Source organism: Panthera leo, chromosome E2 (assembly GCF_018350215.1).
Source record: "Panthera leo isolate Ple1 chromosome E2, P.leo_Ple1_pat1.1, whole genome shotgun sequence".
NCBI classification, from domain to species: Eukaryota; Metazoa; Chordata; class Mammalia; order Carnivora; family Felidae; genus Panthera; species Panthera leo.
This window is the reverse complement of record NC_056693.1, coordinates 34,246,134-34,271,068: the sequence shown is the minus strand read 5'-3', so window position 1 is coordinate 34,271,068 and position 24,935 is coordinate 34,246,134. Positions and strand designations below refer to the sequence as shown.

General features: G+C 57.8%; 1 protein-coding gene across 3 annotated transcripts; it reads left to right on the top strand.

The window, feature by feature from the left end:
* The first annotated feature begins 669 nt into the window (after positions 1-669).
* Positions 670-24,317, top strand: CCDC102A (coiled-coil domain containing 102A). 3 transcript variants are annotated; one of them, XR_006197330.1, is made up of 10 exons: positions 670-754; positions 8,895-9,633; positions 11,767-11,993; positions 14,899-15,007; positions 17,466-17,582; positions 17,942-18,151; positions 18,532-18,702; positions 19,849-19,952; positions 22,155-23,100; positions 23,910-24,317. XR_006197330.1 is itself a non-coding variant. In XM_042920030.1 (9 exons), the coding sequence occupies exons 2-9, from the start codon at positions 9,049-9,051 to the stop codon at positions 22,282-22,284; spliced, it is 1,653 nt and encodes a 550-aa protein (XP_042775964.1). In that variant the 5' UTR covers positions 670-754; positions 8,895-9,048; the 3' UTR covers positions 22,285-23,230. The 3 variants fall into 3 exon arrangements, 2 of the variants coding, with proteins under 2 accessions (XP_042775964.1, XP_042775966.1); XM_042920030.1 differs by lacking the exon at positions 23,910-24,317 and having other exon boundaries at positions 22,155-23,230; XM_042920032.1 differs by lacking the exons at positions 670-754; positions 23,910-24,317 and adding an exon at positions 3,726-3,763 and having other exon boundaries at positions 22,155-23,230.
* The last annotated feature ends 618 nt before the right edge of the window (positions 24,318-24,935 follow it).

The following is a 24,935-nucleotide window of genomic DNA, read 5'->3' as shown; positions in this document are numbered from 1 at the left end:
GAGCGCCTTACCGTAATTGCCTGGGGACAAGTGCCTGCTCCTGTCCCAGGTTGGACGCACCCCAGCACCTCGGAGAAAATCTCCCCCCCGCCCCCACCGCGGGCCAAGTGCCGCACCACGCTTCTCAACATGCATGAGGTTACTCTGGTGAATCCCTTTGTGGTACAAAGGGGAAACTGAGGCCCTGTGAAGGGCAGAGACTTGCTGCTCCACGGCCACTCGGTGGCAGAGCTGGCACTAGGAAGAATGCAGGTAACAAAAGTGAACATTTGATAAGCGTGCCCCACGTGCTGTCCCGGCACAGGCGGTGCCTACTTCGGCTGCAGGGCGCCTAGTGCGTCGTTGGCGCTCTGGAAGCCTGAGGCGGGAAAGCCGAACCCCGCGGGGGCCCCCAGACCCTGCCTTTCGTACCCCCCACCCCCACCCTCGGCCCCAAGCGGAGGTGGGGCCTCCGTCCGGGTCCCGCTCCCTCTCTAGCAGAGCCCGCCGCCCCGGCCCGTGCCCCTCGCCTCCAAATCAGGCTGGTGCCCCCCACCCCGGCAACCCGGTGGGCCCGGGTCACATTGGGGCTGCAGCTTGCCGGGGCCCCCCGCCCCCGCCCCGCCGTCTCCTCTCCCTCCCCTCCCTCCGGGAGGGAGGAGGAGACTCGGCGGCCCTCCCTCGGCCCTCCCGGCGGAGGCCGCGGCAAGCCCCGTGCCCGCTCCGCCCAGCCGCGGCGGGTCGGACGTCCGGAGCCCGCGGGTCCCCGGCTGAGGTGAGCGGGGGCGGCAGCGCTGGGGGCAGCTAGCCACTGCGTCTCGGGAACTCCCTCCAGGCCGCGAACCATCCGCGGGAGGGAAGGGGTTAAGTTGGGGGGCGTGCTGGAGGAGAGGGGCACAGCGTCCGCAGCAACCCCCAAACTCCGAGAACTTCCTAGCCCTCTCCCGGGGCTCCCCAACTTCCCGGGGCCCCAGGCCTCGGGTGTAGAGGGGTTGCCGGGAGTGGGGGGGAGGGCAGGGCCGCCTTCGGAATGCTGCGGGCCGGGACCGGACGGGAGGGGGGCGGCGGGCGGGGGCGGAATTTGGAACTCTCCCGGGGGACCCAACGTGGTCACCATGGCGAGTGCGGGATGGACGGGTTCAAGGGCCAATCGGAGCGCGGCGCCGCCGCCCCAAGCCCGCGGCGGCCGCCAATGGGGGCCGCGCGGCGGGGTGGGCGGGACCGCGCTGCCTGGGGCCGGGAGCCCCCTCTGCCCTCCGCCAGCCGCTAGAGGGAGCGGGGCGTCTTTGCCGGACCGGGGCTGCTGGGGAAGGGGCGAGGAAGTGAGGGTCGACGCTACTTCTGGCCGTGGGCGGGCAGAAAGCGCATTTCTGGAGGGAGTTGGGGCAGTCAGAGCGATGGCTCAGTGCGAGGAGAATGGAGTGGTCCTCAGTTACCCCCCCCCCCCCCCCCCCGTTCTAATGGTGCCAATAGATGATAGCTGGCAAACCCACTCTCCGCCCTGGGCTCCTGTTTCTGTGTCTTAAGTGAGGGTTGTACAGACCTGTGTGGGGGTTGGGTTGGCTCGGGTCGGTTCAGGTGGCACAAGGTCTGCCCACTTTGTTGGACAGAGCTTTTAGGAATCTTGTTAGTGCCTCTCCCCATCGTACAGGCAAGGAAACCGGCCCAGACAAGACAGAGAGTTGCAGATATCACACAGCCTACCAGTGGCACAGCCCTGACTGGTGAGACGTCTGCTCTACAAAAGCGAATAGTTCAAGGAGTCGCCGAGAGGCTGGCCGGCCCCCGTGAAAGGCTCTAACTCTCTCCCATACCAGCTATGCTTGGCCACTTGGCCTGATGCCTGAGGACCCCCTCTTATAAGTGTTCCCAGGGGCATCATGCCCCTTAGGCAGACTTAGCCCAGGAGGGGAAGGATCCAATCCCAGCAGTCCAGCCCCACCCCCCCCCCACACCCCACCCCCACTTTGCTGCTGGTCCTCTGGGTGGACGTGGGCAAGTCGCTGCTCCTCTGGACCTAAGTTGGTCCATTGTAAAGAAAGGAGTTCTAATCAGTGATGTAGGACATCTTTGTGGCTCCTCGGTCTGAGATGGGGGTGCCTGGGATAGTCTGCTCCCCAGGGGCTCAGGTCTAGCTGGCAGGCCCTGCTTACCTCCCTCCCTCCCTCCCTCCTCTCCTGGCCATCCAGTGGCTGGAGCCCAGGCAGCAGGTCCGAGGGACAGGTGCCCGCAGTTTGTGGGCTGACCAGCCTTGGACCCTGCACTTATCCAATCAGGCTGTCCTCTGCGGTTTCCTGCTGGGCTCTGCTCCCTGCCCACAGCCAGGCCTGTGGCCATGGGCAGCTCCAGAGCGCCACCTGAAAGGTTCTGGAAGGACACAGCGGGGTTCTTAGCTTGAGGGAAGAGCTGGGCCGCTGCGTAACCCCCAGTCCCCTCAGCTGGCCCCCATCCAGCCCTCAGCATTGCTCCCTTCTCTAGCTGAATAGTGAGAGTCATCTAAATGTGCTAAAGACAAAACACAAAGTTGTCCTCCTGTGGGCCACTTAAGCTTAAGTAAGAGGCCCAATCCCTAACCTGACCATGAAATGACCTCTGACTTTGACCTTGGCCACAGATAGGCTCACACACCTGCCTGTCTTGGAGTCTGGCTACAAAATGACTCTTTATCCTTAGGACAGTTCAATCCTCCCTCTTTATAAGGGGATCCCTAACTGTTGATCTTCTATCCATCAACCTAGAAAGTATTTATGTGTCATCTGCTGTATGCTGGGCCCTGTGCTGACAGCCGGAGAGATCAAGATTTCCTTATGACCATTGCCTAAGAACAGGGTGGTGTGCCAGTGCTTTGGAAACACTCGAGTGCTCTATATGAGATCAGAGAAGGCTTTCCAGAGGAGGGGAAACTAAAGGTGGGTCTTGAAGGATGTGTAGGAGTTCGCTGATGGAGAAAGAAGGAGGGAGAGACCTAGACAGTAACACAAGCAGCAGGAACCACTGGTCACTTTCTGTGGACAGAGTAGATGAGGGCCTCGCCTGAGGCAAGTATTGGATCAAAAGATTCCAGTTTCTGTCCTAGAGTGAGCCCACAGCTTCCTGCAGCAGTGAGGACGGCTGTGGGGCTGGGGTTCGGGAGCTCTGAGTCCCACTAAGGGGGACTGCCCACCCAACTAATGGGATGCGAGGTCACAGTTAAGCCTTCTGCTCTCCACCCCGCCAGCCAACTTCAAGCAAATCCTGTATTCAAGGCCTGTCCTAGAAGCTGTGGGTGGCACAAGCATCCCGTCTGGGCCCGGGAAGCCTGTGCTGCAAGAAGAGAGGGCAGCTGGCCAAATGTGGCTGCGAGGGTTTGTAGGGCTGTGCTCTCTGGGGAGGAGGAGCTGGAGCTGAGGAGATGGAGGCATTTCCTGGAGGTGGCAGAACTGAGCTTGAGGGATGGGTGGGGGTTTCGGAGACTGAGGGGCAGCGTTCCGAGTGGGGGAACAGCCTGAGCAGAAACCCTGAGGATTAGAGCAGGAATAGACCCGTCTGGCTGGTGGGAGGCAGGAGAGGGGAGGGTGGGGTGAGGAAGGCTCTCTGGGGCCTGTGGTGGCTGGTCCCTCCCCGACCTGCTCTTTGGGGGGTAGTGACACCCTAGGGGAAGCAGGAGGCCACACACACACACATACAAACCACACACCCTATGGGAAGAAGGCACTGAGCCTGGTGGAGAGGGGGCAGGAAGGGCAGGGCAGCGGCAGTCTGTCTCTGTAACTGTGACCTGAGCCTCTGTGTTACACGACTCTGGGTGAGTGTGGTGAGCGTCCGTTACTAGGGCTCTGTGTGTGTGTCCCTGGGGCTGTGTTGTGTGAGTGGGATGGGAGTGAGGGTGAGGGGAGGTGTTGCTAGGCAGGGTCTGGCTGCCGTGGAATCTACGTGGGGTGCAGGGTTCCTGGTGTGCCGGGGGGTGGGCTTCTCCAGAAAGCCAACCTTGGGACCCCCACCCCTTTCCACACGTATGCACACACGGCCCCCAGGGGACTCTGGGCTTGCAGGAGGGCTGTCCAGAGTCCCTCTTTCCCCGCTGCTCCCCTTCCTCCTCCCCCAGCCCCCAGGAGGGACTGAGCCAGGCTGCTGGGAAGGGCAACAGGAGCTCCGTCTGGAGCCCACCCCTGCCTTTAGTGTGGGCGCCTGGAAGCCATTAGGGGCCTGGGTGGCGCCTGCCCTGCCCCTGAGCGACAGGCTTGAGATTCCTGGAAAGAGCCCACCCCCACCCCCGCCCCCTCACTGCTGAGCCCCATGCCAGGCCTGGAAGCTCCCGGAGGCCAAGAGAATATGGCAGTGGCCCCCTCCCTGCCACCCTCTCAGTTTAGGGCTGCCAGAAGGGCCCAGCAGCCGGAGCCTGGCGGACCTCCCCCCCACATCCCAGAACCAGCACAGGGCTGGCACTGGGATTTCCTGCCTCCTCCCCTCCCCCTCAGGCCCTCACATTGTTTCTCTTTTCCAAGAGCTTCTTCTCGTGGAGCTGGGCCAGGGAAAGGCGGAGAGGAGGAGTGTGTGTTTGTGTGCGTGTGCATCTGTCTGTCTTAGGGGTGAGTATCGGCACGTGTCCGTGTGTATCCATCGGTGTTTTCACGTGCGTGTCTTCGGGTGCATCCGTGACTCTATCTACAGGGGAGCATCTCCGTGCATCCGTACTGTGGTGCGTGCATAGGGGTCCATCCCTGAGGATACGTGCCTTCCCGTGTCGCTCTGTGTCTGTGTTTAAGTGTGTGGGATTGCATGCATGTCTGCAGATGTGTCCGGGTGTGCGAAGATGTCTGCGAATGCACGTGGTATCTAGGCCAGCCACCTCACTGCACACACAGAGAGCCTGTCGGAGGGCACGCAGCCTGCCAGGGAGGTGGTGGTGTGTGGGGAACTGCAAGCTAGGTCCGTATGGCTGTGTCTGGGTGTGTGACTTTGTGTAGCTGTTATTGGCATCGAGACGTACACGTGTGTCTATGTGAAATGAGGGGTGGTGACGAGGCATCACCATGTACTCAAATGTCCCCAACCTGGACTATAAAAATGCAGATCCCCAGCCCCACACCTACTGACCATGAGGCTCTGGCAGGGCGTGGGGGAGGTAAGGCCCAGGAACAGCATTTTAAGCCAGTATCTAGGGGAATCCGAAAAATCCCTTGATCAGGAAGCACTGGTCTCCCGCACTCCCACGCCACCCGCATTCTACAGGTGGAGAAATTGAGGCCCAAAAAGGGGCAGTGGCTTACACGAGGTTGGTGACAGAGCTGGGCCTTTAGAACCGATGCCTGGTGACGGTGGACAGACAATTAACAAACAGCCAACGGACGAGAGAAATACAGGAGGATCGCCGGGCAGCACTGACACGCGAGCGGTCACGAACGTAAACTCCTCCACCTGAGGGTAAAACCCGCGGTGTCTGGCTGCACAGGTGGAGGCAAGGCAGGCAGAGCAGTGGAGGTGACCTAGGTTGGCACTGCCTGGGGAGAAAAGAACAGGAGAGGGGCTGGGGCGCTGAGGGAGTTTGCCAGGGCGAGAGCAGGGCCGCGGAACGTGAGCTGAGTGAGGGGAGCAGGGCTGGGGGGCGGGGGGGGGGGGGGGTGGGAGGCGGGTGGTGCGGACCGCGAACAAGTGGTGGGGTTGAAGGATTTTTGTGATTGGGACTCCCAGAGGGAGTGAGCTCGGACTTGACGCTAGAGGGGGGTCACCGCTATTGCCAGCAACAAAGCGTGGCTAAAGGTTGGTGTTCTTTAAAAATGTTTGTTTATTTTAAGAGAGAGAGCGCCCGAGCAGGGGAGGGGCAGAGAGAGAGAGGGAGAGAGAGACTCCCCAGCAGGCTCTGTGCTTGGGTCGGGGCTTGACCTCGTGAACCTCGAGATCACAACCTGAGCTGACATCAAGAGTCAGATGCTCAACTGACTGAGCCACTCAGGTGCCCCCAGGTTTGCATTTTTAAAAACTCACTCTGGGGGCACCTGGGTGGCTCAGGCGGTTAAGTGTCCAACTTCAGCTTAGGTCATGATCTCACCGCCTGTGAGTTTAAGCCCTGTGTCAGGTTCCCTGCTGTCAGTGCAGAGCCTGCTTCGGATCCTCTGTCCCCTCCCCCTCCCCCAAAATAAATAAACTTTAAAAACAATTAAATTAAAACTCACTCTGGCTGCCACTGTTCAGAATGGATTTGAAGAGTGGCACGTGGGTGGCTCAGTCGGTTGAGTGTCCAACCGGCTCAGGTCATGATCTCACGGTCCGTGAGTTTGAGCCCCGTGTCGGGCTCTGTGCTGACAGCTCGGGGCCTGGAGCCTGCTTCCGATTCTGTGTCTCCCTCTCTCTCTGCTTCTCCCACTTCTCCCACCCTGCTTCTCCCACAGACTCACACTCTGTCTCTTTCTCAAAAATAAAGAAACATTTTTAAAAAAGAAAAAAAAAAAAGAATGGATTTGAAGAAGGCAAAGGAACCACCTTTGGTTCCAGGGGGAAAGCAGAGAGTCAGTGGCTGGGGTCACCCAGGTGGAAAATGATGGTGGTGGCCTTGACAGGTTAGTGACAGAGTAGGAAGAAGGTGGATAGATCCTTGTGACATGTGGCAGACAGACCAACAGGAGTTGGAGGTGACGGGATGAGGGGTGTGGGGACAAAGCAAGATTCCAGAATGTACTCCACAGCATGAAGGAGTGAGGAAGTGCTCTTCTCCCAGAGGGGGCATCCAGAAGGAAGAGCTGGTTGTGGAGGGAATGGAGTCCAGAAGGAAGAGCTGGTTGTGGAGGGAATGGAGAAGGTGAGTTCCAGTTCAGCCAGGCTGAGTCTGAGTTATCTGAGGAACATCCTGTTAGAGGCGTGGGAGGTTCCGGTGGGGCACCTGGGCTAGAGAGAGAGATTCAGGGCTGGTGACGACATGGTGGGGTGGCTCAGGCCGGGTGGTGAGAGACAAGGAGCCCCAGGACTGGATGATGCCGCCACTCAACAGATGCACCCAGGTTGTCCCGGGAAGGCTGGCGGGAAGCAGTTGGAGGGTAGGAGGAAGACCTGGAGAGCACGGCGTCCTGGATGAGGGTGACGCAGGAAAGCAGGAGAGGCTGACGGTGCCCACACTAGAGAGGGTGCAGCGGCGAGGGCTGAGACTTGCCCAGTAGGTAGGTAGGGCAGTGTGGCCGGAAACCAGCCTGGCGTGGCCTGATGAGAGAGGGCAAAGAGACTGAAAGGGTGGACGGGCCTTGACAGGGAAGAGAGAGAGGAGGGGAGAAGGGGGGAGGATCGTGCCAGGAGAGACTCCAGCAGGGGTGAGGCCCCCTAGAGAGGGCATCATTGGCAGAGATGGGAGAAACCGGAGAGGGGACCTTGGACCCAAAGAGGGACAGCCCTTCCATCCTCTTAGGGCCAGAGAGAAGGGGCCATGGGCCTTGGAACAGGACCTGGAGGGAGTGCCAATCTGATGGCTTCCCTTTTCACTGCAACTATGACATTAGATCACCTGCTGAGAGTGGGGGGTTAGAGGTGGGAGGAGGATGAAGAGGAGACAGAGAGGGCTGGCCAGGCAGTGTTGGGAGCAGCTGGTATTGAGACACTTTGTTGTGGGGCTGAGTCCCGCCAGAAGTGCACTGGAAAGGAAGGGATGGCTATCGGGGCAGGGCCTTGGGTGAGGATTTGTGGGACACGCTCTGCTGAATGGGGAAGGAAGAGCATGATGTCCCAAGAGAGGCTGCTGCTGGCGGTCAACACAAGGCCACAATGGAGGGAGAGGGGGACAGGCTGGGGACAGAGAGAGGGCATGCGTCTCACTTTTCTTTTAAGTTTATTTATTTTAAGAAAGAGGGGGTTGGGAGGGACAGAGAGAGATAGGGAGAGAGAGAATCTCAAGGTGACTCCACACTGTCAGTGTGGAGCCCAGCTGCAGGACTGGAACCCACAAACCCTGAGAGCATGACCTGAGATAAAATTAAGAGTTAGATGCTTAACCGACCAAGCCACCCAGGGGTCCACATCTCGCTTCTTTTAAAGTGATGTGGCCCACAAATAGCAGAGTCCAGCAGTGGGACCGATCCCTCACCACGCCACACCCCCACACTGCATACGGGCTTATTTCCATCATACCACCAGAACACGTGTTGCATTCACCAAACCCTCACCAGTGTTTGCATTTGGGCTCCCAGACACAGTATCTGCGATCAGACCGAGGCTTTAACCCACCTTGAGTTGAGCCTCCCTTTCCCCTCAGGTAAATGGCAGTCATTTCCCTGGAGTCTATTGAGAGGAATAAATGAGACCCTAGGCATGGTACCCGGCCTGTAGTCAGCCCTCCACAAATGTCACTGCCATTGTCATCATATGCTCGGACTAAAACAGTGGCCGAGAGCCAGCCCCTGCCCTCAGCAAACTCACAGGATGGGGAGCAGACAGGGATACAGATCAATGGTAGGTGAGGTTGGTTAGACTAATGATGGAGACACAGATGGGGCTGGCCACCTGGCCTGAGGCGGTCCGGGAGGACTTCTAGGAGGAGATGATATCTCAGATAAATCTTAAGGATGAGAGTTAGCCCAGCGCAGCAAGCGGCAGGGAGGGGACTCCTTCAGCAAGCATGCGTGCTGCATTTGGGGTGGAGATGGGGAAGTAGTACCAGCCATTCACCTTGTGAGACTGGACTTGAAGGTCAGGGACAGCAGATCAAGGTTTCAGATCAGCTGCCTCGGATGCAGGGTGAGGGGACAGTAGGGTGGTGTCTGGAGGCCAGTGAGGAAGCGGTTACAGGCCCTTGCTCACCACTACAGCCTCACTGGGACTTTCCTGAAGCAGACCGTTTCCCCCCTCCTGCCTTTGCTCATGCGGTTCCCGCTACCGGTTTTGCCCTTCCCATGTCTGAGCTTATGGGTATGGACAGGTGGTGGCCACGACCAAATAACGGTTGTGTTCTCCCACAGGTCCAAGGAAGAAGCGTCCCCCACCCAGTGGCCAGGAGAGCGGTGGGGAGCAGTGGCCATCATGCACAGTCGTATCGCATCCGCCGGGCGTCCCCCGTGCCGCCCCTGAGTCCGGCCGGAGTTGGGACGCAGGGCCCGCCCGCGCGGCCGCACCATGAGCCACGGGCCCAGCCCCCGGCTGGCCGAGTCCCCGCAGCTGTCCAAAGGCAGCCTCCTGACCATCCTGGGCAGCCCCTCGCCGGAGCGCATGGGGCCGGCCGACTCGCTGCCGCCCACGCCGCCCAGCGGCACGCCCTCGCCGGGACCGCCGCCCGCGCTGTCGCTGCCGCCCGCGCCCGCGCTGCTGGCCGACGGGGACTGGGAGAGCCGCGAAGAGCTGCGGCTGCGGGAGCTGGAGGAGGCGCGCGCGCGCGCGGCGCAGATGGAGAAGACGATGCGCTGGTGGTCCGACTGCACCGCCAACTGGCGCGAGAAGTGGAGCAAGGTGCGCGCCGAGCGCAACCGCGCGCGCGAGGAGGTGCGCCAGCTGCGCCAGCGCCTGGACGCTCTCACCAAGGAGCTGGCGGGCGCGCGGCGCGAGCGCCAGGAGGCGCAGGGCGAGTGCGAGGCTCGGGGCCGCGAGCTTGCGCGGCTGCGCGGCGCCCGGGGGAACGCCGACAGGACGCCGGACGGGCCGGAGCCCGAGCGGGAGCAGGAGCCGGTGCGCGACGTCGGGTCGGAAGTGCCCCAGGGCAGCCAGGTGCGCGGCGCGCGGGTGGGGCTGTGGGGCTGGGGACGCGGTGGGCTCCTGGGCAGGGCCTTGGCACCGGGGTCCGGCAGGGAGCGCTGCGGGACTCCGAAAGGGGGATAAGGAAGGGCTTGGTCCCCTGGGAGGTTTCACCCCCCTGGGTTGGCCTCTGCTCCCCAGGGCCTCAAGAGGCCATTCTTCGGGAGAGGCAGATCGCCAGGGTGGCGAGGCCTGGGACCTGGTGGTCCCTCCACTCCCACATCTGAGCAATCAACAGAACCATGAAATCGTCCCTTTGGGGCAGGAGTATGATCCGAACAGTTGCCTGGTAGGCGTCCATTAGCATCGCAGCTGAATTCATTCATTTTTTCAGCTTGAATGGGGGGCGGGTAGGGGTGAACATCTATAACCCGCATCATCAAAGCTGAGGGGGTGGGAGATTGTCAGGGCAATAGGGGCACAGAGAAGGTCCCTGAACCAGGCTTTGGGAAGGGGGCTTCACAGCTTTCCTGGAAGAGGTCCCATTTCAGCTGAGACTAAACGGATGTGGAGGAATTAGCTGTGAAATGTGCAGGCAGACATCCTAGGCATGCAAAAGCCCAGAGGCTGAGAATAACAGGTCCCGTCATTCAGTGGGCACCTACACAGAGCACTAAACTCTGCGTGTGCCGTATCTAGTTAATTCTCACAATCCCAAGAGGTGTTTGCTTTGTGGATGAGGACACTGAGGCATAGAGAGATTAAGTACCAATGTCTGCCAGCTGGTGACTGGGGCATTGGGTAGTTGAACCAGGTGAACTCCAGGACCCACTGTAATAATCAGTCTGGCTGGAGCATTAATGGTGGGTGTGGAGGGCAGCATCCCCTGACCCAGCAGGCCTTGTAGGAGCAGAGTCCAGACTCACATTCCTCCCAGCTCCATCCCCAGACAGGCCAGCTCTTCCAGCTCAGATTCTTGGCTGTCCCTTTCCCTCCCCTTCCATCCCTGCAGGCTAGAGTGGGCACTGCTGCCCCCTGGTGGCTGAAGCCCCCTCCCCCCCACCCCCTTCCTCCCCAGGCCGGCCTGGTGTTCGGAGGTGGCATTCATTGCTCTTCTTTGGGGCAGATAATGACAGCTCCTGTCAGCCAGCCTCAGGTGCTATTCCTGACCTGTCCTTGTTGTGGTTGCCAGTCACAGCCCCGGATGTGGCAGTACAGTGGCAGGAACCTTGGGATTACAGTCTGAGGTTTTTTCCTCCAGCCTAGCCAAGGGGCTGCTGGTGGTGATCAGGGTCTGGGTCTGAGACTCAGAAAAAGCCCCTTCCCTCCCTGTTTCCCTGTTTGTGAAACAGGACTTTGGACCAGGTGGCGTCCAAGGCCTCCACCCAGACAGTCTGAGATACATTAGGAGTAGAGCCTCTCTCCCCAGGTAGTTCCCAGGGCCACTGTCCCAGTCCAGATAGGGAAACGGAGGGCCAGACCTGGAAGGAGTTGGCCTAGACTCATCTAGGAAGGTCACAAGGGAAGCCAGGCTGGAAAAGAGTCCATGGATGTCTCAGGTTCGTGGTCAGAGACAGGCTGTGGGTGTAGCAGGGGCAGGCTGAAGGGGCCAAGGGGTAGGGGGAGGCTGGAGGAGAGGAAGAGGGCTTGGCACTGAGTTAATAATCCCTCAGTGCTTCCTGTCTGGGAGCTGGTTCTGCTCACAGGGACTGCCTCTTTTACCATGTCACATATCTCCTGGTGCCTTAGTGTTGGCACGTGAAGAATGGGATCTTCGAGCCGGAATTCCCTTTGAGAGAAGCTAGCTCTTATCCATTATAAGTGTCCCTGCTTCTGCTTCCATTCACACCAGTGTCCCACCATATGCTTTCATACTTCCAATGACAGGGAGCTCACCATCTCCTGCAAAATCTTCTCGGATACAGAGAACTTTGGTGGCTGACTCAATGCACAGTTCCAGGAAGTGAAGGGGGAGGCCCAGAAGAGGGGGTGTCTCTCCTTCTCCAGGGATGGAGAGGCAGGCTACGGGATGGAGAGGCAGGCTGTGTGATTCGCCCAAGGTTACCTACAAGCTGATCCCAGACCCCGGGCCTGGGAAAGGCCAGGAGGTTGGCCAAGAGCGGGGCTCAGCTGCCACTGGTCCATCCTCCGCCTTGGTCCCCACAGGAATTGGAGCTAGTGGAGAGCCTGCTGAAGAGCAGACCAGAGGAGCCCGAGGGCTGCTGGGAGGCCCGCAGCGTGGGGGCCGGGGGCCCACGGGGCAGCTCAGGCCGCCAGGAGCGCAGCCGGCTGCCCTGGGAAGACACAGCCACCATCGAAGAGGGTGCATCCAAGTTGACCGCCCTGCGGCTGCGGCTAGATGAATCCCAGAAGGTGCTACTCAAGGAGCGAGAGTGAGTCCTAGGAGGGAAGCAGGGCCCCGGGGGGTGGACCCGGCCACACCAGGGCACCCTCAGAATCACAGAATGAAAGTCAGTGTTGTGGAACGTGAGGCTCGCTGCAGGTGAATGGCACTACTTAGGGCCGAGTCTTGGAACTTTAGAGCGGCGTGCTCTACCGGAGGACCCAGTGCAAGGTTTGATTTATTGACTTATTTTAATAATTCATTAGTTAAATAATATGTATCGTGCATTTACTCTGGCAAACCCGTGCTCGGCAGTCAGGATACTGCTCTAAATACGACCAAACCTCCCCATCCCTGGCCTCACGGAGCTTTTCTCCTGGCAGGGAGAGGGTGCCATGGACAGTCAGGGAGGTTGAGGGGTTGCCTATGGGAATTCAGGTTTGGACTGGTTGAGTCTGAGATGACAGGGAGACAGCTGGGGACATGAGGAGTCTGGAATTCATGAGGTGGATCTGGGCTGGAGGTAAGAACTCAAGAGTCAGCAGTGAATAGGCGATACTGGTAAAGCCACGAGCCAGGTGAAGGGAGGTCAGAGACGGAGCCCTGGAGCCAACCTAGTTTAGAGATCAGAGGAAGAGCTAAGCAGGAGACGAGACAGGAGAAGGGAGTCCCGGAAGGGACAGGGAAGCCAGGAGCACCTGTTTCACAGAGGAGGCAGTGAGCAGTTGAATTGATCAAGTAAGGAGAGGACTAAGTTCTGACCCGTGGATTTAGAACAGGGAGGTTCCCGGTGACCTTGATCAGGGCACAGGCCTGATTGCAAAGAATATTTTGTAACACCCCCTTTTCTGTCCAGAAATTAAATGCATAGATAGTGTGAAGACAGAGGTCAGTGTGGTGCTTCTATAATCACGGAACCCCAGTGGTGGCCCACAAACTCCCAGAAGCGAGGACACAGATTCCCTCTCGTGGGCTTCAGACAGAATGAGTCCTACTGACACCTTGACCTTGGACTTCTAGCCTCCAGAACCGTGAGACCGTAAATTTCTGTTTAAGCAAAACAGACGAAACTCAACCTGTTTCATTAACTGAAATTTAAAGTACACATGAGGGGAGCCTATCATAAAATATATGTATCGTGACATGGAAATGCTCAGGCCCAGCTCCCCTAGAAGAAATAGTGAAATGCAGTCGACCCTTGAACAATGTGGGGGTTAGGGGCACTGACCACCCCCCGTGCAGTTGAAAATCTGACTCCCCAGAATTGGACTCCCCAAAAACTTAGCTAATAGCCTACTGTTGACCAGAAGCTTTACTGATAATGTGAATAGTTGATTAACACATATTTTGTATGTTATTCATATCATATGCTGTATTCTTACAATAAAGTAAGCTAGAGAAAAGAAAACATTAAGAATAGGAAAGGAAGGGGCGCCTGGCTGGCTCAGTTGGTTAAGCCTCTGACTCTTGATTTCGGCTCAGGCCATGATTTCATGGTTCATGAGTTCGAGCCCCACGTCAGCCTCTGGGGTGCCAGTGCAGGGCCTGCTTGGGATTCTCTCTCTCCCTCTGTCTCTGCCCCTCCCCTGCTTGGGCACATGCACTCGCTCTCTCTCTCTCTCTCTCTCTCTCTCAAAATAAACAAACATTTTTAAAAAAGAAAAGGAAAGGAAAATATACTTACAGTACTGTACTGTATTTATTGAAAAGTGTGCATGTAAGTTGATCCATGCGGTTGAAATCTATGGTGTTCAGGGTCAAATGTAGTCAGCATCTGGTAACTTTATAAAGAATGATAGTGATGATAACCATACCAGCAAATACTCCGAGCCAGCCACTGTCCTGCAGCCTTATGTGTGTTCAGTCAGGTAAAGTCACCTCCCAGGGCAGCTACAAAAACGGCAGGTGCAGGTGTGTGGGGTTAATAACTCAAATACACAAGTGCTGTCTCTTTGGTGACCAGATTTCCTGAGAGATGAACAGCCTTTGGCAGAGTTCTGAACAAAGCAGAGCGCGACATTCCCTCAATTTACACAGCGATTGTGTTCCTGGGGAACACCACGTTATACCGAAGATACTTTCTGTTTATATGGGAATCAGCCTGAGGTTCAAGGCTCAGATCCTTTTCACACCCAGGGATGTCCAACAGGACATGCACGCGTTACAGGGATGCGGGACAGTTCCTGGGTGCACAAGATGTCCTGGGCGTTGACTGCAGGACGTAGGCACGCCTTGTCCCTGCCCACTAAATGACCCGATCATGCGTGATTATCAGACATACCTCCTAGAAGGTGGCATTGTCTCTTCTGAGAAGCCCATGTTAGACATAGGACACGTCAGGCTTCCTGAGAGTGGTGGGGGGAGGGGGACAGTCGTGAGGCACAGCATGCTGAAGAGTGATGATAAGCACAGCTCTTCGTTGAGCACCTACTGTGTGCCAGGGCCAGGCCTTGTGCTCTTTACTCACAGCATCTCATGCATGCGCAGAGCAGAGTGCAGAGTGGGGATCGCAGGAGACCCACCCAGGGATGATGACAGGAAGTGCCCCCTCCATCTAAGACCCACTGGACAGTATTTTCCAGCTTTTCCAACTCCCGAACCCTGTGTGCAAACCAAGCCTTACAGGGAACCCCAGTACGTAAAACAGGAACAGACGTCATATTTGGCAGTTGAGCCTGAGACACTTGCCCAGGATGGCCACTGCCCTGGAGTCTCGGTCACCTCCCCATGTCGTAAGCCGGGCAATCGCGGTTGTGCGTGGGGTTGGGGGTACCCCTCCAAAAGGAGTGCAGAAGCAGGGTGCCTGCCACAGTGTGGGGTGCCAGGGCCTTGAATGCCAAGGCAAGGACTTTGGACACGGACTACTCCTCCGGTGCAGACCACCGGTGAGGGCTTTCAGCAGAGGGCCTCAGTGAGCTCACCCCCATGTCTGCCTCTCCTCCTCCTCTCTCCAGGGATAAACTGGCACTGAGCAGGAACATTGAGAAGCTGGAAGGGGAGCTCAGCCAGTGGAAGATCAAGTATGAGGAGCTGAACAAGACCAAGCAGGAGATGCTCAAGCAAGTAAGTCCTGGAGCTGACGGTCTTCCTAGGAGATGCAGCACTGCGCTGTTGAATTTCAGCAGTGGGAGCAGGAGACAGGGAGTTCAGTCATTTCCTCGCCAAGCACTGGCTGTGTGCCATACGCCGTTCTGGGTGCCGGGGCAGGCGATGTCCCTGCCTTCAGAAGCTCACCTTGTGGAGGCCACGGGGTGGGGCCCGGGGGATACCGACAGTAACCGGGCAGGTACGTTCATAAGCTCTGAAGCACTCAGAATGAGAGAGATGGGGTGGTGGGTCACGAGTGTCCTCTCTAGAGGCGCCTGGGTGGCCTAGTCGGTTAAGCGTCCAACTCCGGCTCAGGTTATGATCTCACAGCTTATGAGTTCAAGCCCCGCATCGGGCTCTGTGTTGACAGTGCAGAGCTTGGAGACTGCCTCAGATTCTGGGTCTCCTTCTCTCTCTCTGCCCCTCCCCTGCTCGCACTCTGTCTCTCTCTCTCAAAAATAAACATTTAAAGAAAAAAAGAAAAAAAAAAAAAAAGAATGGCCTCTCTTGGAGTACCTGGGTGGTTCAGTCAGTCAACTCTTGATTTCGGCTCAGGTCATGATCTCACAGTTTGTGAGGTCAAGCCCCGGGTCGGACTCCGTGCTGTCAGCATAGAGCCTGCTTGAGATTCTCTATGTCTCTCTTTTTGCCCCTCCTTGCTCGCTCTCTCTCAAAATAAAGAAATAAAGTATAAAAAAAAAAAAATAAAGTTCACTAAATCTTAAAAGAAAGAAAGGAAGGAAGAAAAGGAAGGAAGGCAGGCAGGCAGGCCTGCCTCTCTAGGAAGGTGATGTTTGAGGCAAGACCTAAAGGAATTAGAAGCCATCCTTGAGACAATATGGGAGCAGAGTTCCTGGCAGAAGGCACAGCAAATGCAAAGGTCCTGCGGCCAGAATAAGCCTAGTGTGTGCAAGAAACAGGCCAGTGTGGCTGGAGGGTAGTGAGCGAGGAGGTTACAGGGGAGCCAGACCTCACTGGGCTTTGTAGACTGTGCTGAAGGGGAGGAGTCTGGATGTAGCATTCATTGGGCACCTAGTGTGTGCTCTCACTGATGCCTCGGGGCGGTCGAGGAGGCTGGACCCTGATGTCCCCATTTTGTAAATGACAAAACTGAGACTCCAGCTGTCAGGGGATTCCACCACGGTAGCAGGGGGATTCGGGGTAGGCAGAAATCCCCCTGGGGGGCCGCTGCTGCCTCCTGTGCAGGCCCTCATAGCCACCAGGGGGCGCAGCCACCCAGAGAAAGCCTGTGGATCAGCTGCATTTCCAGAAGGTACAAAGATCCAGACCTCAGAGCCTGAAACTGCCGTGGAGGCGACTAAGGCTGGTCCCGTGGTAGACTCTCTTGGGAAATATCCTAAAACCCTCACTCTCCTGAAGCAGCATCTTTGGGGGATGGGCCCAGGAATCTGCCTTTTTAATCTTTTCAAATTATGAAGTGGAATCATTTGCAGAAAAGTGAATAAAACATGAATGTGCAGTTTAGCAGATAATTATAAAGATTCTCTTTTGTAACTGGCTTCCTGCCCTCACTATTATGTATTTGAGGCTCATCCGTGTCGTTGCACAGAGTGGTAGTTTGTTGGTTTTCCTGCTGTGCAACAGGGAATGTGCAACTCTGCCAGAATCACCCCAGGCGATCCTGACATGGCCAGCCCCGCACCCATACGCAGACCCTGTTCCGGTCTGTTGTGTGCATTCAGCCAGCACAGGGCTACCCAGGGCCGAGACCATCGGGGATACAAAGGTGGGCAGACAGGCAAGCTCTCTGTCCTCCCGAGCTCACATTCCAGTGGGGAGTGGGACAGAGAGTAAAGGAGGCACCCCTTGTAGTTAGGGAGGAGGAGAGGGGCCTCCTTGAGGAGGGGGCATTTGGGCCAAACCCTGAGAATGAGTACAGTCAGTCCTGTAAAATACCTTGGAAAGAGTGCACCAGGTAGAGAGAGCCGTATGTGCGAAGGCCCAGCGGTAGACAGGAGCTTGGTGTGTTTGAGGACTAGAGCCTAGAGCACAGTGAACTAAGGGGAGAGAGGTGGGAGATGAGGCTGAGGAGAGATGGACGAAGGTCCAACCACGCAGGGCTTCATGAGACCATAGAAAGGAGGCGGGTCCTTATCCTAAGCAACCCAAAGATGGAGGTATGATTGGATTTGTCTTTTTAAAGAGCTCCTTCTAGGCTACTCTTGTGGAAAGTGGGGTGACAGGGGCCACGAGTAGACACTGGGAGGCTAGCGGGTAATGAGGTCGGAAGCGTGAGATGCCAGAAATGGCACAAGTGGTGGGATTCAGGCTCTGTTCTGGATACTCTGTGGCCCACGTGGGCCCCGCCTCAGACTCTTTGCAGACCATTCCTGCACCAGAGCCCATCCCCCAGAGCTGGTTCCAGATGCGCCCAGGTGGTTCTCACATAACCAGGCTGTGCTGTATCCTGCAGCTCAGCATCCTGAAGGAGGCCCACCAGGACGAGCTGGGTCGCATGTCCGAAGACCTGGAGGACGAGCTGGGTGCGCGGTCCAGCATGGACAGGAAGATGGCCGAGCTGAGGGGTGAGGTGAGGCCGCGGCTGGGAGCCGGGAGAGTTTGGGACTGGGGGGAGCCAGGGGCATTGTCTCCATCAGCCGACCGCTCAGAAGAGGGCAAGAAGCAGGCCTGTGCGCTGAGGTGGGGACCAGCCACACCCCGGGCTCCAGCCTGCAGGGGGTGACGGGCCTCTCTCCCACACAGAGACCAGAAGCTCCCTCACATCCTGCACACCGTGAAATCAGCCCAGGTTAATTATAGCTGCTGCAGCCGGATCTGCTTCCTGGAGCCAAAATTGGCTACAGGAGGAGATGGGGAGGGGGAGCATCCAGCCCAGACCCTGCTGTCCCTTGTCCCCCAGAACCGTGACCCCGTCCTGCCCTGTTGTAGATGGAGCGGCTGCAGGCGGAGAACGCAGCCGAGTGGGGTCGCCGTGAGAGGCTGGAGACCGAGAAGCTGGGCCTGGAACGGGAAAACAAGAAGCTGCGGGCACAGGTCGGGGACCTGGAGGAGGCGCTGGCCCGGCGGCGGAGGCAGACAGCCAGCGCGCTGGACTGTGACCTGCGGGCCAGCCAGGCTGCGCTTTTCGAGAAGAACAAGGTGGGGTAGCGGGTGGTACGGCCGGGGCCGGGGCACCCCTGGGGCCCCGTGCAGCCAGGGCAGAGCGCCTGCTGGGTGTCCAGCCCCAGCCCACTGGGGGCCGGGGACCCCTGAAGTAACGACTAAGGACAGGGGTGGCAGTCGCCCTAGAAGCTGCTCCTCCTGGGTGCCCACCGGGGGCGAGGCTTACCGAGCACTTTACTGGGAGCCCGGCCCCGCGCCAGTGCTCTTTGTTCGTTGTGTCGCTTAAGCCTCTTAATCCTCCAGATGTCCATCGGGCACCCGCTGGGTGCAGCCTTGTTGTGGGCACTGGAGGCACGGCGGCGAACAGGCAGGTGCCCTCTGACGCCGAGTCCTCCCCCGTCTCCCCTGCCCCGCAGGAGCTGGCAGACCTGAAGCACGTGCACGGCAAGCTGAAGAAACAGTTCCAGGAGAAGGTGGCAGAGCTGGCACACGCCAACCGGCGGGTGGAACAGCACGAGGCAGAGGTGAAGAAGCTGCGGCTGCGGGTGGAGGAGCTCAAGAAGGAGCTGGCCCAGGCCGAGGACGAGGTGAGCACCCGCGGGGGCCCGGAGGGCGGCCTCAGACCTCAGCCGGGGTAGGAGTGGGGCGGCAGGGCCCTCCTGTGTCGCTCTGCGCCGGGCCCCCGGTGCCCGGCATGAGCCTGACTCTCGGGAGGTGCCCAGGGTAGAGCGGGATGTGGGCGTCCAACGGATGGTAAATAGATGCGTATGTAGCAGCGTGGGAAGAAAAACGGGCGAAGAGATGAGTAGTCGAATAGATTAATGGATGGATGAGTGGGTGGATGTGTAGGAGGCACAGGTACCACATAGATGTGTAGATGGAAAGACGAGAGAGTAACTCCGTGGATGGATGAACAGATGTATGAGAGAACAGATGGACAGGTGGATGGGGAAGGGAGGGGGAGGAGGGAAGAGGGAGGGATGGAGAGGATGTAACGATAGGTGTATGAAAGGTGAATGGATGGGTGGGTAGATGGGTAGGTGATTGGATGGATGGATGGGTGGATGGGTAGGTGATTGGATGGATGGATGGGTGGATGGGTAGGTGATTGGATAGATGGATGGGTGGATGGGTAGGTGATTGGATAGATGGATGGGTGGATGGGTAGGTGATTGGATAGATGGATGGGTGGATGAGTAGGTGAGTGGATGGGCGGACAAATGACAGATGAGTGTACAGATATGTGGAAAGACAAATGACAGTGCAAAGATGGCCAGATAACTGGATCAGTGGGTAGAAGGATGAATGGACAGAGAGAAAGGACAGAAGGATGGAAAGATGGGATAATAGGTGTGTCTGGGAGAGTGGAAACGGATAGACGGGGTGGATGGGTGGCCGGGTAGAATAAGCAGTGGTGAGTGGGCAGGTAGGTAGGTGTCTCCATGGACAGATGCTATTCCATGGCTGAATGGTCAGATAAACAGACCCACAGGGAGAGACGGGCAGGTGGGTTGATCGCTGCATCAGTGGCTTGGGGTGTTGCAAGACGTGTAGACTTGGAAGGCAGGGGCGCAGCAGATACGGAGAGGAGCAAAGGGATGCTTCCTGGGCGGAGGTGGGCCTTGGTTTTGGCCTCGATGGGCAGACAGGGCTTGCTCTTGGGGAAGGCAGAGGAATGGCAGGAGTGGCTGGCCCAAGGTGACCCTCACGCTCTTTCCCTGCTCGCCCACCAGCTGGACGAGGCCCACAACCAGGCACGGAAGCTGCAGCGGTCGCTGGACGAGCAGACGGAGCAGAGCGAGAACCTACAAGTGCAGCTGGAACATCTGCAGTCCAGGTGAGCCCGGCGTGCGGCAGGAGGACCAGCGGGGAGAGGATTCCCGGCCGGGGCACAGAAACCGGGCAGAGAGACTTCCTCCCGGTCAGGGTTGGAGCCCCAAACTCCTGCTAGAGGGGAAGGCGGTGAAGGAAGAGATCCAAGACCCCTGGGGCCAGAATCCTGTCCCCTCCAGGCAGGAAGGGCCAGGGCCAGGAAACCAGGGAAGGGGAGTGCAGGAAGTGAGACCAGCTGGGAGCCCTGGAATCATCTCCTGTGACCTGCTGGCAGGCAGGTGGGCGGGTGGGGAGAGGGAAGGAAGGGCGGCCAAAGAGGTCGGGTCCTAGGTGGGGCAGCGGACAGGGCCAAAGGGTCTGGAGAGTCATGGCCAGGAAGAACAAGCAGCCCCCAAGGTCCCCGGGCTGGGGTGACCACAGGCCAGCTGGGAGCTGAGGAATCGGAAGGCAGGGAAGCATGGAGGAGCCCCGGCCCTGATGGTAGACCCAACCCATCAGCTCTGGACGGGACGCGACCGCGTTAGTGAAGGATGACCTCAGGGTCTCTGGGGCACCCAGCTAGCACTCTTCATCCCTTCCCTGACCACCCCATACCAGGACTCTGTGTACTCTCCCCGGGGCCACAAGGTAACAGAAGCCGAGCCTAAGCCGCTGCCTACTTCATAGGTGCCCCGCCAGCCAAGGGCATCATGACCACTATACTGACCAACTTCCTGTGCCAGGCCCTAGCCAGGCCCTTAGTGGCATCCTATTATTTCACAGAACAGAGAGATACGGGCTCTGCAGCCAGGCTGCCCGGGTGGTGGGAATCTGCATTTAGTAGCTATGTCGGTGGTCAACGTGGTCTTGCTTGGGTCACTTGCTTAAACTCTCTGTGTCAGTTTCCTCCTCTGTAAAATGGGGATGATACAGTTCTTACCTCGCGGTTATTGTGAGTTAAATGAGCTTATAAAAGTACCTAGCACATAGTAAGTGTTGCTACTGCTGTTATTGCCTCTGCCCCCGGGGAGCCCCTGGGGGCTGTTGGGGGGGTACTTATATTTGGGACCCATGTTGTGCCGCAAGAATCATGCTCCTATGAGAGAAGGGAAGTAGAAGATATTTTGTTCTAGGGAGCTGGCAGACGAGGAAACTCAGGCCTAAGAAGATAGATGTCTTCACGGCCACACAGTGGACCAGTGTTCTGGCCAAACTGCCCCCTGGCCATCTGTGCCCTGATTTACTGAGCACGTGCCATGTGCTGCCGTGTGTGGAGTTTTCGTGGCTGGGAATTCAGGCTATGAAGCCAGACCTGAAGCCATGTGACGTGGCCAACCTGGCCTCAGTTTCCCCGTCTGCCTGGGACGAGACCCATAAAGTGTTGTGCAGGGGCCCAGGCACCAGTCCAAGCATGGCCGGCACTGGCCACTCTACCCCCACAGCACACACCCCTCAGAGGCCACCTAGCCCCGGGCTTTCCCGCAGTGTTGGCCACATTCTTTGGGAGCCATAAACTCCCCAAATGGACAGGCAGGCTCTACCCAGCCTCTCAAGTGTTTCCAACGGGGAGGGCAGGGCTGCCCAGGACCGCTGCCTCGTTTTATTTTCCAACTTTTTGTGCTTTAATGTTCCGGGGACAGCTCACTAAATCACGGCCCAGTAATGGAGGCCCCCGCCGGGGCCCCTCCCTGCCGTGTTAATAATTCATGCCTTCCAGTAAGATGCAGCCAAGGCGGCCACTTGCTGGGGGATGGGCATTTCCTCTACCAGCCCTTGTAAATTTTGGCTTTAGGAATTTGAATGTGGGGAAGAGGGAGGGCGAGGCACTTTCTCACTGTCCCTGGGGGGGTAGGGGACTCAGACCCCTAGCCCCAAACTCTCTGCCTGTGATCTTTGGAGCCTGACGTGGGTTCAAATCCCAGCAGTATGACCCTAAGCGGCTACTTTACCTCTCCAGCCCCAGCCCACCGTGGAGCCCAGCCTCACTCACTACTGTCTGGGGGACTAGGCAGTTTACTTGACTGCTCTGTGCCTCAGTTTCCTTGTCTGCCAAACAGGGGTGAAGTAGCATCTCCCTCACCTCCGTGGTTTCTGGGAGGATGATGGGTGATGAGGTGATGGATGAAAAAGGCCCAGCCTGGGGCCTGCCAGCAGGGAAGTGCTAGGGAAGGCTTGGCTGCTTGCAGCTGACAGACTCCCCTGACCGTCCTGTCACCCGGCCCCACAGGCTCCGAAGGCAGCAGCAGAACGCCCCCCTCTTCGGGAAGATCCGAAGCGCTCGCTTCGGCACTGAGGAAGCCGGGGACGGAGCCAGTGACCTGGATGAGGATGAGGACCTGCAGATCCAGGTGGCCTAGAGCTCCCAGGGCCGGACAGGACTGGCCCGTGGCCACAGGCCCTTGGGTGCCTAGGCGGACCGGCCGCTCGGACTGGTGCAGCCACCCGTGTTCCCCGCCACGGCTGACTTCCTCCTCTCCCAGGATAGGGGTCGACCGTCCCACCCTAGCAACGCCTCTTGGAAGGGAAGCCATCGCCTGTGTTTTATACATGTATATTTTATGTATGTGTGCGGGGTCCTTGGACCCATCTGATGTTATAAAAACAGAACCGCTCCCGGGCCCGGTCTCCACACCCCCCATCCACCCAGGACCTTCATGCAGGGGCGAGGGGGATGGCGAGGGGGGCTGTTGGGGCCTCGACCCAGGCTGCCTCTCTGAAGCTTGGGGGTCAGGTGGAGCTGTTTATAGTACAATGTGATAAACTCAGCCTTTTGTAATAAACCGAGTTTGGGTTCTCAGGGCAGAGTCCTGAGAGTGTGGCAGATGTGGGCAGCTGGTGTAGGGGACAGCACCTAGCCCAAGCTCAGGAATGTCAAGCTACGTAATGAGTGACTGAATATGCAAAAGAATGAATGAATGAACATCTGAGCTGCTAAATGGTCGGGAATCCGGCTCCCATGAGGGGAAGGAAGAGGTACAGTGTGTGTCTAATCTGAGAAGAAGAGACTTCCATTCTGCTCCGGATGGATTCAGATCCCTGCCTCTGCCCCTTCCTGGCTGTGCAACCATGGGGAAGTACCTGACCTCTCTGAGCCTCAGTTTCTCCATCTGTAAATTAGACATCTCATACAGCTATCGTGAGAATAAGATGAGTTCATCTGGAGCTCAGTAAAGGTTAGTTCTTATTGAAATACGTGAAGGTGTGCGCCAGAGAGGGGGGATTTGCCCGCTGGGTTCTGCCGCATGGGATGAAGGTCAGGTGACCAGAGGTAGGTGTAAACACAATAAACAATAAATCCTTGTATCTTTATCCCAGCCCTGCTCTAGGTAATGAAATTGCAGGTAGTTTCCATGTTATTTTTGATACTTAATGTCTAAACCCTCTATAACCAGCAGATTTATGTTAAATCTGGTAGAAACTTATTCAAAACACAATAGCATACATTTTTGAATCTGCAAGTCTAGGTGGCATTGAGACACCTGCCCTTAGATGAATTCTCAGCAGCAGGCCTGCTTTCTCCAGAAAGAGGCTCCGTCAACATTGTGTTTTAGCAGGCAGAAGGGGTGAGTTCCCTGTGCTCAGGGGGTATGCAAGGAGCAGTTGTGGCTCTGAGCAGGGGCCTGGCACCAAAGAGGAGTTCACTTCAATTGGGAAAGAGACTCTGTGGCTGTGGTGGAGAGCTGCACCCCGTGCTTTCTCTCTTGTGGCCCAGTCTGAGGGGGCCCCCAAGGCCCCAGTGCTGGTGATCAGTGACCTAGCAGTGCCGGTGAGGTGGGATTTGCTATCATGGCGGAGAGGCCTCAGGTTCCCTCCTGGGCTCCAAGGGCAAAGGAAGGAGTGGGTGAGACCCAGCCATGGGGAGCCCCCCTCCCTCCATCATGGGTCTTTCCCCACAGGCCAGAGCCAGCGGAAAAAGCACTGTGGGGAGAAGGGAAGAAGACCCATTTCCTGTTGGGGCCTTTCTGTTTTCTCTTCCAAACAGGAAGTCAGTCCCAGAAGGGGCTGAAATGCTGCCTGCCCTTTGACCCCCAGGAGCCAGGCCCTCACTGACAGCAGCCCTGAGAGCCGCCTCCCCAGGCCCCAGGCAGACCTGCTGGTAAGGCGGGCTTCCCCAGACTCCCTGGCACCCCTGAAAAAAGAGTGTTGAGCAGGGACCCCATTCCAGCCCGTCTGCGGGCGGGGCCGCTCCGGAGAACGGCAGTGAGGAGAGGGTCTGGCCTCCCCCATCAGCCTCCAAGGGAAGACCAAAGTCTCGGGAGGGGCAGACGCGGAACTAGAAGATTCTCCAGGCCTGGAATGTGCTGCCTTCCTGCTCGCAGCCTGTTCGTCCTGCGTTCGCGGTGGTGACGGCAGCAGCTTTGGCTCACGTGATACTTTGAAAACTATATTAAACGCATTGCTAATAGCAATGGGAAGCTTCTCAGAAAAATGCGGGTTTCCTTCTCATGAGGAATTGGCACATTGGACCACGTCGGGTTCACGCTCACACGTGACTGCAGCCTTACTCTGCGTGCACCTCATTCACATCACCGCCCGGCCCCCAGAGGCACCTGAGGGTTTTTCCTCTGGTCTGGTCCAGTCTCTCCTTGAACAGGTGAGGGAACTGACCAAGAAGGGGAGACACTGGCCCAAGGTCAGGGTGAGGTATAGTCAGTCCAGGGACACGTGTCAGCCATGAGCTCGGAACTCTTACCGGCTCCTCGTCAACACGGGTGACTTCCGAGAACGGGTAACCGTGTTGAGCCTCGCCGTGCACTTCACACCCGCTGAGGCAGGCGCTACCATCCTCCTCCCACTTTTCACCGAGGATGCAGAGCCTCAGAGGGGGCAAGTAACTATCCCAAGGCCACACAGCTGGTTGGTGGTGATGTTGCCATTCCAGGTCCGATGGATCCGAGGCCAGAGTCCGAGCTCTCGAGGACGGCTCCCTACCCCACCTCTCCAAGGCAAGGCCCCACGTGGTGCAGCCCCTGCCCTCCCCTGCAGCCCTACCCCGCTCCACTTCTCC